This window comes from Clinocottus analis, unplaced genomic scaffold, assembly GCF_023055335.1.
Source record: "Clinocottus analis isolate CAN_PGR_092001 unplaced genomic scaffold, fCliAna1.0.p SCAF_9, whole genome shotgun sequence".
Lineage (NCBI taxonomy): Eukaryota > Metazoa > Chordata > Actinopteri > Perciformes > Cottidae > Clinocottus > Clinocottus analis.
Genome location: NW_027176251.1, coordinates 11,424,697 through 11,438,576, shown reverse-complemented (window position 1 = coordinate 11,438,576; position 13,880 = coordinate 11,424,697). Strand labels below are relative to the sequence as shown.

The window sequence follows — 13,880 nt, the reverse complement described above, 5'->3', positions numbered from 1 at the left end:
GGTGCATGGTGTCCCTGCATGGGGAGTGTTTACAGGATGTTATCTGTGTCAGTGCCGGCCCCTCATCCCTCTGAGTGGGTTTCTGAGGAATGCTGGAACGGGATGGAGGAGTTCCAAAGGGGGCGTGACGAAAGAGAGAGAGAGAGAGAGAGAGAGAGAGAGAGAGAGAGAGAGAGAGAGAGAGAGAGAGAGAGGGAGAGAGAGGGAGGGAGAGAGAGTCTATATATACATCCCAAGGAGGCTGGTGCTCATTGGCACAGCTGGACTACTGGATAACTGGACCGTAGCCCACAGGATATTTAGCAAAAAAGGTAAGTTCATCTTTTTCTGCTCTAGTTCTTTATTCAGCATCTCCATCATCTAACTTACCACTTAACCATCATTTATAGTTTTCCATAAAAGGTAAAAAAAGAAGAAAAAAGAAAGAAAGAAAGAATGAAAAATTGTTTGTTTGTTCAGCTTTACCCACCATTATTAAAGTTGGCCTTCATTAGAAGCTTTTTTTTATTTCATTAAAGGTGAAATGTTTTTCTACAGAAAAAAATAAATGTAAGTGAAGTGCCAGAGGTAGAGCTGAGTCCTTTGGGGGATGTGGTCTTGTTAAAAGCTTACGTGTGTGGTTCCTATTGAAGTTCCAGCTCTGTACCAAAGCATATCACATTGAAAGGGGAGACCAGTGTTTAATCAAGTGCCGTGTGGGACTCGCCTTTTTTCCTTTCACACAATATATTTCACTTTTTGAGCTGAAAGAAGACAAACTTTTTGTTGTTTTTTTACAAGTAAAGATATTTTTAAACTCAAACCAAGATACATAATCAGTAAGTATTTATTTTCACTATTGTTTGTTTTACCTTTCAATTAAAATGGAATTGAATTATGTAAACTGCACTTTGTTATTTTAATCACATGGGATGTGATGTGGATGAATCTTAAAAGCACTGATGGCATGCGGTTGAATAAAGTAGATCTAATTAGTGTTAGGCAAGGCTGTGAAATGACACCACTGATCTCATCACTGCAGCAATTATTGGTCAGTCTATTTTCTGTAGTTACACATATAAATCTGTATTCCTCTCTACAAAAAAGACATTTGTATGTGTCTAGTTTTAATTACATTTGTAGTGTAATGATTAGGGAAGTGTGATTGCAGTATTGAACAAGTGCAGTGGTGGGGATTTTCTTCTCTCAGACCTGGGTGTGCCTTTTTCTGAACTGGATATGGGCTCCAGGGAGCGAGAAATTAGTTAGGTCATCTCTCCTGTGTATTTTACATCGAAAACCAACTATCGTTCCCTAAGTAAATTCCCTTCTTTCACCATGTTGTGAACATCTGTGTTTGCTTTGGTTCTTGGCTATTGTTGGAGCAGTTAAAAAAAAGAAAAGAAAAAAAAGTCATCCCAAAAGACCAATAAGCCAATGTTGCGCAATACGTCATAATTCACCAGTACACACACCATGTTTGATATTTGTTCTGAATTGCCATCCATGTGTGCCCCGTTTGTGTACTTTCATGAGTTTTTTTCTGACATGTGTCAATGCCACCAAGGCTTAAAAAAACGAGTCCCTGTCATTAGCAGAGGCTCCGAGGGTGCGGCATGAAACTGGATGCCTACATGTGCAGACATGACCTGTCGTTGGCTTTATCGTAGGGTTTTGTTTGTCAGGAAAATGTCCTGTGAGAAAAAAAGACTATGTCAGCTGTTTAGCATTGCTTCGCCAAATTTAAGTTAAAAAAAAAGCGACCATGTGTTTTCTGAAATGTCATCAAATCTATAAAACTATAATGAACTTTACAAGGGTTTCATGTCTCTTCTTCTTTCAGGCAACGTCAAAGCCTCTGGCAGTGGAAAACTATTTTTTAGATTAGTTAGCGTGAAATACATAACACAAAGATGAACGGTGTGGCAGATTGGCTTGTGCTGAACAGAGACAAGATAGAGAAAGGAGTGGAGATCATGGGGCAAGCCTCGGAGGTGCTCGCAGCCACCGTGGGCCAGCTCCACCCCATCTTGGAGGCCGTGTTCGTGGCTTCAGCCGAGATACTCAGCAACCCGGACAGCAAAGAGGCTCGCTACCTGACTCAGCAGTTCGAACTGGTGAACCAGCAACTCGAGGGAATCCAAGATGAGATTGATAAAATTGCCCTGGAGCTGCAGAGGACATCGTTGAACAAGCAGAACTTCGATCGGGAGGCCCAGATGCTCAGCCAGTACGAAAAGTTCCAGGACTTTGTTACGGCCAAGCCCAAGTTCAAAGAGAAGAAAAGGGAGAAGTTCCTCAGCCATTACGAGAACACGGATGCCGACTTGAACCTGGACGCCCTCTACAACGCTGTCATTGGGGAGAGCACCGCAGGAGACCCCTTGCTCGAAACAGTCGTCACCACAGAGCAGAGAAGCAGAAGGGCAGTTGAGGATTTCTGCGCACGGCTGAAGAAGCTTTTTGTGGTGGGCATTATCGCCGTCATGGGCCACTCCGCCCTCAAGGAAGGGATGGTGGGGGAGGAGATGGTGAAGAAGTGGCAGGGGCGGATGGAGGATGTGGAGACACGAATGAAAGCGGCTGTGGACGACTGTACAGACAACTTCGCCGATCAAGCCAAGCTGGACATGGAGCTCCTGCTACAGGAGAATCCCGGCGCTGTCAACCACGACTTCACCAAATCCCTTCTGGATTCTCTCGTTAAGAAATACGATTGGGTGAACTGGTCCATTAGAGCCTTCAGCGACAAGGAGCGCATTTTCTTTTTCAACTGGCTGGCCGGAAAGAAGTGCCACGGAAGTGGAGGAGCCAACTGGTTTGACATTTTGACCAAGAGCAAGATCAAAGTGGTCGTCTCTTTCTGCGTTGATCCTAAGCCCATCAACAAGAGTCAAATCCAGGAGCAGATTGAAATTCAGAAGATGAAGGGGAACATGATTGAAGTGGCTCTGGCCTTGAACAAGAGCTTTCCCAACTGCTTGGTCCATGCTGTCAGCCATTACAAGGAGGTAGTGGAGTCCAACAACTTTCATGATGATTGTTACTACTATGGTAAACACAAAAGAGCCTACCTGTGTATCCACTCTGAGTAGGCTCAGAGAAAAACATAAAGTATGCTCGCTTACAGGAAGAAAATGCGATAGGCATACATTTAGGAATGTCTTTACCAGGGACCTGGAAATATTTCCATTAAATATTGAAAAATTAATTCATAAATTCTGTCTTTGTTGATTCATAATCTGCTTTGTCAGGTTCCTGGCTTGTGATTCGTTGTCTTGCTTGTAATGATGTTTATTCTGTTTCATATATCTTTCATCTGTTGACGATACAGCAGCTTCAGGGTAGATTTTTTTTTTAGAGTCGTACATCTCCATGCCAGCTATGACGTAGTGTTAGGACTCCGTAATGATTCTGTACCCATTGGATATTACTAGAGTTGGGCAATATGACAATATTATTATGTTAACTGCGAGGGGCTTATACATACAGTGTATACGACGGCAACCTTCCTCTTCAATACCTTTAAACATTTCTCGAATCATTGTAGGCAATTTGGTAGAGCAAGACTAGTTTATGGCGTTATCAGAGTTGTATGAAATTTCCTGTTGCACTGATGTGATGCAATACTGTTTAGGTTATTTTAGTCCTTTCGGTTCATTAATGACCTTTGAAAGCTGTAGAACAAGCAAGTAATTGTACCTTGAGTTGGGATTGTTTGTGGACCGCTGTTTTTGATGTAGAGGATGCAGACCATGTGTCTATCTGTAAGATATGAGGCTACAGCCAGGACACTGTTAGTTTAACTTAGCATGAAGAGGAACAGGAAGTATCAAACGTCAATTTTTAAGTTATGTTTCAAACTATTACTAACAAGTACTTCCTGGATCTCGTCACACAACCACCATGCGGGTTAAACAAATAAGAATTAATGCGTTAACTACTGAAATTTCTTTTACCTGTGGATGTGCAGGCTAGCAGCTGTCAGACTTAATGCTAAGCTAAGATAACCGTCTCCTGGCTGGAGATTCCTATTTAGTGAGAGTCTGATATGATCAAAAGCAACGTAAGTAAATAATTGGATCTTGAGTTGAGTTATTTTTTTTATTCTTCTACAGTTTCTCAATTTGTTTAAGAAAATATTTACCATCTATATCACAAAACAAAAATAAATGCAGATTTTATGTATATTGCCCATTCCTTGATATAAATGTCTATAAAACTAAATCAATATTCTTGCTTCTTTTGGTGCAATATATTGCTGCAGGACGAACGTCCAAAATCCTTATTCTACAATCACTTCGCCAAAATACACATGTATATGTTACTTTAATTTGTAATAAACATGAAAATATGAATGTATTTTGTCATCATTGGTCATCATTACCCAGTTATTCCAAAATATTTTTGGAGTTAAAACCTATTGCAATTATTGAAAATCATAATTAATTATGATGCCTAATGTTCTGCTGACAGCAAATCTCTTTTAACAGTAATAGTGCTTTAAAAACATGCCATTGTTTATCAAATGGGTGGAGGTTTTTCAGTAATAATATCGCCACTGCAACAATCTATTGTGCTTCTTTTTTTTTAATCCTCCACCACCCAAGTTTTTATTTTTTTCTGTCTGAATGGGTGTGCCTCTGTAACACGAGAGCCACGTGACCAATAGGAAGACACACAGTCTGCAAGTTAGTGTATGTCTTCCGCAAACTTTTTAAGGTGAGTCCCTTTCTGATTAAAATGTTCCATAGTGGACAGGCTCATATCGGTTAGCGATAAGACACTGAAATAGGAAACGATCAATATCCACTTCATCGACTCCATTCCAGCCTCTCGTTAGATAATCGAGCTTTTCTTTTCTCCCTCTTTGACAGCAGCGACGTGCTGTTAAAAAAAAAAAAAAAGTCAAACGCGCGTATTTTGTTAACGCGGCTTCATTTAATAAAGTGAAGTGGGTGATTAGATGAATCTGCAAAAATAAAAAGTAATGCAGTTTGAACTGAAACGCGTCGACTTTTATGGGCGTTGGTTGCCAGATCTGGTGCCACCGCTTCACTTTTTTTTTTTTCTTCCAGGAAGTGTTTTACTATTTCAATGGCGCTATCCACTTGTGTTGCCCAGTCTGTGGTGTTAACCTGCGATGTTTGTTTGGCTCTCTGTCCATCGGCTGTACAGTGATACAATTAGAGGCCTTGTACACGGAGCGATCAATACATGCTCCATTAAGAGGACGCATTAACTGAGCGCTTAGTTCGTCTCCCGGTGGCCAGACTGAGTGGTCAGCTGTCAGAGGGTTTGGTCATCGTTGTGTTCAGAGGAAGCTCTGCCACACAACATAAATGAAACATTACTGCGACTATCTTTTGATGGAGGTGGTAGCATGCACATGACGTTTCACTGATTTTGTTTTGAGAAATTAATTATTTTAGCCAATCGATTTCATGCAAGTGCAAATACCACACAATACACATTCAAATAAAAGTTGCATTAAAACGTGTAGGTCTAAATCTACAGTCTCTGGTCAAAATACAGAAGAGCGATCGGCTAAAAGTATCTTCTGCAAAAAAAAAAAAAAATCTCCACATGACTGACGTGTTATTATGTATTGCAATATTAGATCGTCAATACAGATTCATCATTGTGCTTCTATAGCAGCTAGTGAAGCTAGTTCTCACTACTTTATGTATATTTATTTTGTCTGTTGGTTGCTAAACCACAGGGGGCCCTCCTAAGGGTCAGGAAACAAGAAAGAACAAAGATATTCTAGACACAAATCTATTTTAATTGTTCTCTTTTGATAAATATTGTATGTTGTGAGGTGTCACAAGCCAAAACCTATTGGAAACAAGTTTTTTTGAATGTTTCGAGTTCGATACACTTAATCTGAAAAGTAGCTGTGGAGTACAATGTTTCCCTTTGAAAATGTAATATAAATGGAAATGCTCAATACCTAAAAGTTACATTACAGTATGTATACAAGAAAATGTGTATTGTAGTTACTGTCCACCACTGGAAAGAGTGGAACATTCAGCTCTCTGTTTCTGAAAATGTGATTTCTTCGAGCACTTTTATGTTCGAACTGTGTGAAGGTGCTTCATATGCACTCAGACTGCAGTTACACCACCCCCGGGACCTTGAGAGAAAGAGATAGATAGCGTCAGTGGAAAACAGGAATCACAGTTTAAGCACGGTCAAATCGAATAAGAACTGTGAATGCTCTAACATCCTGCGGGATTGTCCTGTACTTTGTTGTTTTTGTTGTCAAGTCTCATAAGGAAATTATGCAGATATTAAATGTTTTATTTCACTATTACTGCAGAAACAGAGCTCTGTGATGGACATACAGAGGATGCTGTGACGGGATAGTTTTCCAATTTGTAAAAAAGCCAGAAAAAAATGTATTTGGCTTTCTAGTCAAGACTATATGAGAAGATCAATATCATGTCTGTCCTTTAAATATGACTTTAAAACTACCAGCTGGTTAGCTTAGCATAAAGCCTGCAAACAGGGGGAAGCAGCAAGCCGGGCTCAGTTCAAATATCTTAATCTCCCAACAACCAGACATAAAAGTGGCATTGATTGTCTCATCAACTCTCAGGAAAAAAGGGAATAAGTGTGTTTCCCAAAAATGTTAAACTACCCCCTAAATCTTTGTTGAGATCTGTAAATCTATGTTGAAATTGAGTCGCCAGTGTTGACATCCTTCTTGTCTGCGGAGACCTGCAAATGTGTCTCTGACTGCTTGCAGAGGTGTTTGATGCATCAGGCTGAGCAATGGGTGATATCTTCTCAGAGAAATCTTCTGCAGTTGAGCTAGATTACCTCCACAGAGCACACTTCAGCAGAGAGAATACAAAGCTGACAGATTATTTTCCATAGTCGTGTTGCTGTGGTAACATGCTGAGTTTCACTGGAAAATGCACCCTTGCCCAGCAAGTTTAACCTCTTACACTTAATCACTTCCCACGCTTGCTGCTCCATTATTGACTGGGCTGACTGAAGGAGAAACAGCACTGCTGCTGCTCCTCCTTCAGCCACCAATTTAAAAAAGGCCAGAAATCTGTATTAAAACATGTGAGTACAGCTTCATTAACTTGAGCCGCTGCTTAAAAACTTAACGGGAGAGTCTGTGCAGCCAGTAGTACATCATCTTGCTTTAAAATTAGATTTCCACCCAAATAACACATTTCCAGTTTTGCAAAAGGACATGTCCAAACATGCCTAGAAAACGAATCTGGGTTGCTCTGCCAGTCAGCTTTTTCTCCGTTTCCTGAACTTTGGGAGGAGGCGTTTTGTTGAAAACGATTTTTTTTTTTTCAAATCCAATGGACCTTGTTTTTCAAGTGCAAAGCACAAGACAGGATGTAGTTTCCTTGATATAAGGACTCATCTAGCATCACTAAACCCTTTTAGGCAGTCAGTCAGCTCTCCTCTATGTTGTCTTCACAAGTTATACTCCACTAAGAGAAATGATACTATTACCATAACGTAAACGTAAAAGTTTTAATGAGTCACCTCGATGAAACTGTTTACACCAGTAAAACACACGAATAACATACAAACAATTCAGCCCATACCGGCCCTCCGTCACTGCTGAATTCCCTCTGCATTGTGAGTCATTGCTCACTGGGTGTGGCCTTCAGCCACCACTGAACCTCACTTGGCTGTTTCTCTCTTTCCTTATCAGTTTTTGCTGTGTTGTAAGAGGAGCGAGGGAGCCGGCTGCAGTCTAACAACACTGAAACAGAACAGTAAGTACATCAAGAAACATTTGTTGTTTCTGTCTTAGACTTTCTGATTTGTGGTCAGTGTTTCACCTGTTTGATTATTCTTAGTGGAGCTTTTCTTGCTGAAATGTCACAACCGATTGTTTCTAACCATGTCAATATGTTTCTCTTATTAAAATCAGTCTGAGAGACATCAGCAAAGATGGCAAGCCAGCTACAGCAGCTTGTAGCGGAGAGGAAGGACATGGTGGAAACTGTGATGGAAGTGTTTGAACACGGAGCTGAAATGGTGGCCAGCATTGCCGGTGACCTTTTCCCCATCTTTAGCATCGCTGCCCCTATCGTTAAACTGGCTCTGGACAACGTGGAAAGCAAAGAGGCGGTTTTCATGAAGGAGCAGTTTCAAAAGGTGCGAGATCGTCTGGAGGTTGTCTCCGAGGAGATCCAGCAGATCAACGAAGAGATCAAGAAGAGCGGATTGGATGCTGTGTATTTCCCAGTGGAGGAGAACATCACTAACCAGTTCAGGAAGTACATGGACATCCTCAACGCCAAACCCAAGTTCCGGGAGGTCAAGAAGAAGCTTTTCCTGGATCATTTCGGCAAGACCGGCGGTGACAAAAACCTGATCACCCTCTACAACTCTGTGACAGGAGATAACTTCTCTGGGGAATCCGTGCTCGAGATCACGTTGAACTACGAGGGGAAAAGTCGCCGGCCGGTGGAGGACTTCTGTGCCAGGCTGAAGAAGCTCTTCTGCATCGGGCTCATTGCTCTTTTGGGCCACGCCGCTCTGAAGGGGTACGACGAGGAGGACGCGCTTCTGAAAGACTGGGGTGAGAAGATGAAGACCGTCCAACTTAAAATGAATGCCGTCATCGAAGACTGCATCGTCAGCTTCCCCGACCGGGCCGAGAAAGATTCCCGTCGACTTGTGAGAGACGAGTCAAACTTAACCAACCAGCAGCTAGCTGATGCTATCATAAAGATGCTGAAGAAGAAATATGACTGGGTGGGCTGGTCTGTGCGTATTTTCAGGTCCCCCTCAGGCCTGTTTGCCAACAAGAAGGATTACCACTGCCCGACAGGGAAGAATCGCTTCCAAGTCCCCTCATCAGATGAGAAACTTAATGTCTGGGTGTCCTACAGCTCCTCGCCCGAGCCTGTGGACAGCAATCACATCCAGCAGCTGATCCAGAGTCAGAAGAAGCTCACAGTGGTGGGTGTAGCCGAGTTCCTGTTTGAGAAGTTGCCCGGCTCCTGCATGGTTCACACGGTCAAAACCAGCAAAGACTTGGCCTGCTCCTGGAGCTTCACAGATGAGCTCCATTACTGGGAGGAGCACAAGCAATTCTACGTCTGCGTTCACTGCGCCTGAAGTTTTATTCATGGAAAAACACTCTCAAAAGTCAAATATTCACTTTGTAGGTTACTTCAGTCTATCGCTGCCTTATTAGCCTTGAAATACTTCACAGTTTGTGCCTTAATTGAGTCTGTTTTTTACCAAATTATTCTTCTTTTCTAAAAATGATAACTGTTAGTTTATTGTTGTATGGGTTCATTAAATCAGGTCAATTTTATATTTTCATCCAGTATTACAAATTTGTCTAAAGGGGTTTTACAGTCAGTGCAGCATTCGACATCCTCTATCCTTAGACCCTTGATTTAGATCAGGAGAAAAATACATTAATTCAGGGAAAAGGAGGGATCCATCTCCCAGGATGGATAGACATGCAATAGATGTCATGTAGACAGACTTCCACAAGAAAGTAACTTTCTTTAACTAAGAGTAGTGACCTTTTCATCCCATATAGCTGTGCTTAGCTGATTTCTCTGAACAGGCAGAAGAGCTCAGCCCTTTTTCTTTAGGCTGTATTATATGTCGCTTTTTGTTATGAAATCGCTCAATTGAGAAATTGTAGTGTGGAGTTTTGTTTTGGGAAAGTTGTTGACATAGAATCCAGCTGCGTTACAGAGATATTGTGTTGCTGCTGGTGATAAGCGGTGACCTGGCCTTGTTGAGGACAAAGCTACAAGAGAAAAAATGTCTCCAGATATTTTCACAGACTGACAGAAACCTTCATTTTGATTTCACTTCTCATACTCATCCGAGAAAAAGAGTAGACCTTGTCACTTCCTGCTACACAGCACAAGCAAAGCAGATAAGATACAAGGCCCCACATAGCACTGGCTGTCGGGAACTGATACTCATGAAACTTTATTTACACGCCCTGCCACGAACATGCCGAGGCGTAGTGACGGCAACACAGCGGACAGATGCCGAGCATAACTACTCTTAAGTCATGGCTTTATGTCGTGGTGCAGGTTGTACCTGCTCAAAGGTGAAAAGATGTACTTTGTTGAATTATAGAAAAGGTAAATCATGGGTTGGGATCTTTTTTTTTTCAAAATCAACACTACTTTGTAAGAAATGTGTACATGGAGACACTGAAGAAAGACACCGCTAACCTGTTATTGTTTTAGATCACATTTTTATTTTAAATCACTGTGATCTGTGTGAGTTCTTTGTCTGTTTAACCTTTGACTAAAACCTGCCCGGTATTTAGTGTAGTTATCAATACTAAATGATTGATAAAATGTTCATCTTGCACTGTCTTTTTATTATTTCTATTTTTATTCAGTACATTTGAATTATCAGTGTCTCAGATTCAAAATCCTATTGGTACACCAAATCAATGAATGTAATTACCAAAATATTCCAAATAAACAGTCATAAAAAAAGTCATCATTTGTTGGTTTATTTTTGTGACTGACTCACAGTTTGTCTGTTTGTTATGACACACAAACCTCTGACTGTCTGTCTGGTTACTGGAGGATGGAGAGGGTAAAACCTGCTAAAAGTAAAACAAGTTCACTGCAATGTTAATAATAATGACAGTGTTAATCATTCATTTATTGTTCACTTATTGTTCAAATATAACATATCTAATGGCTAATATTTTTGGTTACTCCACTTAACCAAATGTGCATGCTGTTTATTAGGGGTGGGAATCACCGAAGGTCCCACAATACAATACTATCACAATACTTGGGTCCCGATATTATCTGTAATATATGGAGTATTGCGCTACATTGAGTATTGCAATACATTGCAATGTATTACCTTTTTTCCATCTGCAAATCGTCCCCAAAAGAAAATGTTGTCAACATATTTTATCTAATAAGATAAAGCTTTTAGTCTGTTCATCTCATTTCAATCGTTTTTATTTTGCAAAATGTGACAAACTGACCTGTTTCTACTACAGTCTACGTAGTCCAACTTAACTGAATCCAAACGTGTGGACTGCTGTACTGCATTTCATTAAAAAAGGCTTTTCCTTTAATACGGATGTAACACCCAACTGCTCTGTGGAGAAATCGTACAACGTATGGAGAAAAACAGAGAAGAGCAAAAGGATATTCTGGTTAGCTTGTTTGGAAACACCCATAGTGCTCTATAATTATGAGGTTGTGGCTTTTCTATCTTTGGCGTACAAAGACTCAGGGCCCTGCAGTGGAGCACACTGGCGGGTCAAGTGCCCGAACCGAATTAACAAGTGCACAGGAAAACAAGTGGGTCTAAGATCGTTGTCACCCTGAAAGGTGTACAAAAACGGGTGCACAACAATAAAACACACAATAACATGGACAATGATGTGGAGTTAAAGCTTATATGAACCCAAAGTAGAGATTGGATTTTGTCCAGCATAAGAAATATAAGGAATACTGTAATAACAGCAAGAACTTTGTACAGAATTTGGGGAGCTCAGACAGTCTTTTGATGTCAGGGAAAATACTCAAATTATCAAATCTGGCTCACAGAGGAGACAGACCTTGTTGTCTGATACCTGTTTGCCAATGGAACCAGACTGAGACAGAAGGAATGTGGAGCTTTCCCTTTGCTTTTTAATGAAGCAAATCTCTTACAAGTGCTTCCCAAATTTCCACTGGCAAGTGTATGAGTTACGTCAATGCTCAGAGAGCTGAGGCCCACAAAATGCTTTATCAGCAACTTTAAGGGAAAGAAACCTCCAAAAAACAAGTCTGAAAATGATCATCATTGACAAAGATCTGCAATATGGAAAGACCTTTTCGAATTTTCTGGATATATTTCTACATGTTGGGCCTTTAGGGAAAGTGGACAAGAGATCATCATCTTTTAAGCTGATGTGACAAACCTTTGAGCAAACGGTTGCGTATGCACACGTCCAGCAGATTAAAGAGCAACAGTATCATGCACTGGGAGTCATGTTTATGGACATCTGATGAATATCAGTCCAATATCCACTGTCTTAGCTCTGTTTTTGGTCTCCACCAACGTTGCTTGTAAGCCAATGAGTTTGAACCCATTTGAACCCATATTTATCTTAATTTATGCAACTAGAAAACTTTGACTCTGAACAAAATTTCTGTGCAGGAGTAAAATAGTACGATAGAACTAACTAATAGAGTCATTTATGTACTCGTTGCTGGCGAGATCCTGATCTGTTCTCCCTCTGAAAGGCTGCAACAGGCCAGTTTCTGTCTCCGCCCAGGTGGGTCAAAGGGGCTGCTGATACAAAACATTCGAATAGAGAAAGTGGTGCTTTTAATCAGACCAGAATTACTCGACCATGAATATGATTGGGCCACACAGCATTGCATTGAGTCTGGCCTGTCAGTTGACCTCAGGAACGCAGAAAAACATCACGCGGCAACGAAAGGTTTCGCCCGCTTTGCAGGAATACATTGTGCTGCCACCCGTCATCTCAGCGTAATCCTCAACTCTGCCTTAACTCAATAGGAATAGCAGTCATTTGGGAAAATAAATTTAAAAAATCACATATTTGCATTGGATTATTCAGGTCAGACTGTGCATGGGCGGGGCTAGTTTTATGAGGGGCGTCGTCTGCTCAGGGCTTTGACTCAATCTTATTTTAAGAAGAGGAAACAAATACGTTTAGTATTTTGAAGCCTCAAGCTCTGCATTTTGACCATGGCCATTTTGTTTTTTGGCATCACCATCTTGTTTTTTTGCAACTTTAAATGACACGAGAGGGTAAAGAAGGTGACAACAGAACGCTGTTTAAGACATTTTAAGCGAAAAAAACATTTTACAATCAACTTTCACAAACTGAAACTCACTGTGAAAGGGCTAAGATGAAAACACACACAGACAACCCCCAGACTGGACAATGTCATGGCAGCGACCTGCCAATCATATAGTTGCCCTGCCCTCAAGTCTACCCTACGGTGTCTTTGACTTCAATGGGATTTAGAGTTTACTCTTTTGTTCATTTATTAAATGAGCATCATGCTGTATTATTGAAACAATGGTTGCTACCAGTGGTGGAGTAAATACTGAAGTTTAGTACTTAAGTAAAAGTACATGTACCAAGTGTTCTTCGGTTCATTTTTTATTTTCTCTTGGTTAATTTTTTTTTGTGTGTGTCATTTTCGTTGTTGTTGTTTTGTTTATGTTAATTTCTGTCGAGGACAAACATACTAAAGTGTCTAAAGTACTAAAATACCCAGGGAAATAAAAGTAAAAGTACTATATGAACGATCCCACTTGAGTAAAAGTAAAAAGTACTTACTTTTAAATTTACTTTAAGTATTAAAAGTAGAAGTACTCACACAATGGGTTGTCTCTCAATGTCTAGTGCTGTAGCACTTTGATAAAGAATGCAGATATAGCTACTGGTAATACTTATGTCTCTACAGAAGTCACGACTAGTAATAATTATAAGCAACAACATGGGTTTATTGGAAAGGTTGGTGTACTAAGGCTGTCTGTCGAATGTTGAAGAAAAACAGCAAGGCTACTGCTAGTGCTGCTTCCAAATGCACTCTGCTGTCATTGGAGCTGATGGAGCCACCTGATTGGTTTAAATTTCCAAAACAGCAACGCAATCCATACTTTTGTGTAAGCAACATTTTGGCGAAACTGTGTTCATAAAATGTAAAGAATAAACGACACATATTGTAGAAATGTAGTGGAGTAAAAGTATAGATAATAGCTGCAGAATGTAACGGAGTAAAAGTAAAAAGTATGCACTATTATTTTTACGTAAAGTACAGATGCGTAAAAATTTACTTAAGTTTACCATGTTTACTGAGGAAATCCCTGATGGCTACTATGAAGAATGCAAGTTCAAGGCATTGGCTTCACTTTTCAGACCAGCAGGTTTC

The 13,880-nt window shown here is 40.6% G+C and overlaps 2 protein-coding genes across 2 annotated transcripts; both read left to right on the top strand.

Annotated features, from left to right (window-relative positions):
• The first annotated feature begins 421 nt into the window (after positions 1-421).
• On the top strand, positions 422-4,344 carry rpz5 (rapunzel 5). Its single transcript, XM_068568959.1, has 2 exons — positions 422-818; positions 1,823-4,344. Exon 2 carries the CDS (start codon positions 1,893-1,895, stop codon positions 3,072-3,074), a length of 1,182 nt encoding a protein of 393 aa, XP_068425060.1. The 5' UTR covers positions 422-818; positions 1,823-1,892; the 3' UTR covers positions 3,075-4,344.
• A 307-nt stretch (positions 4,345-4,651) lies between these two features.
• Positions 4,652-10,451, top strand: rpz4 (rapunzel 4). The gene is made up of 3 exons (XM_068568971.1): positions 4,652-4,701; positions 7,670-7,733; positions 7,892-10,451. Exon 3 carries the CDS (start codon positions 7,912-7,914, stop codon positions 9,085-9,087), a length of 1,176 nt encoding a protein of 391 aa, XP_068425072.1. The 5' UTR covers positions 4,652-4,701; positions 7,670-7,733; positions 7,892-7,911; the 3' UTR covers positions 9,088-10,451.
• Positions 10,452-13,880: the final 3,429 nt, after the last annotated feature.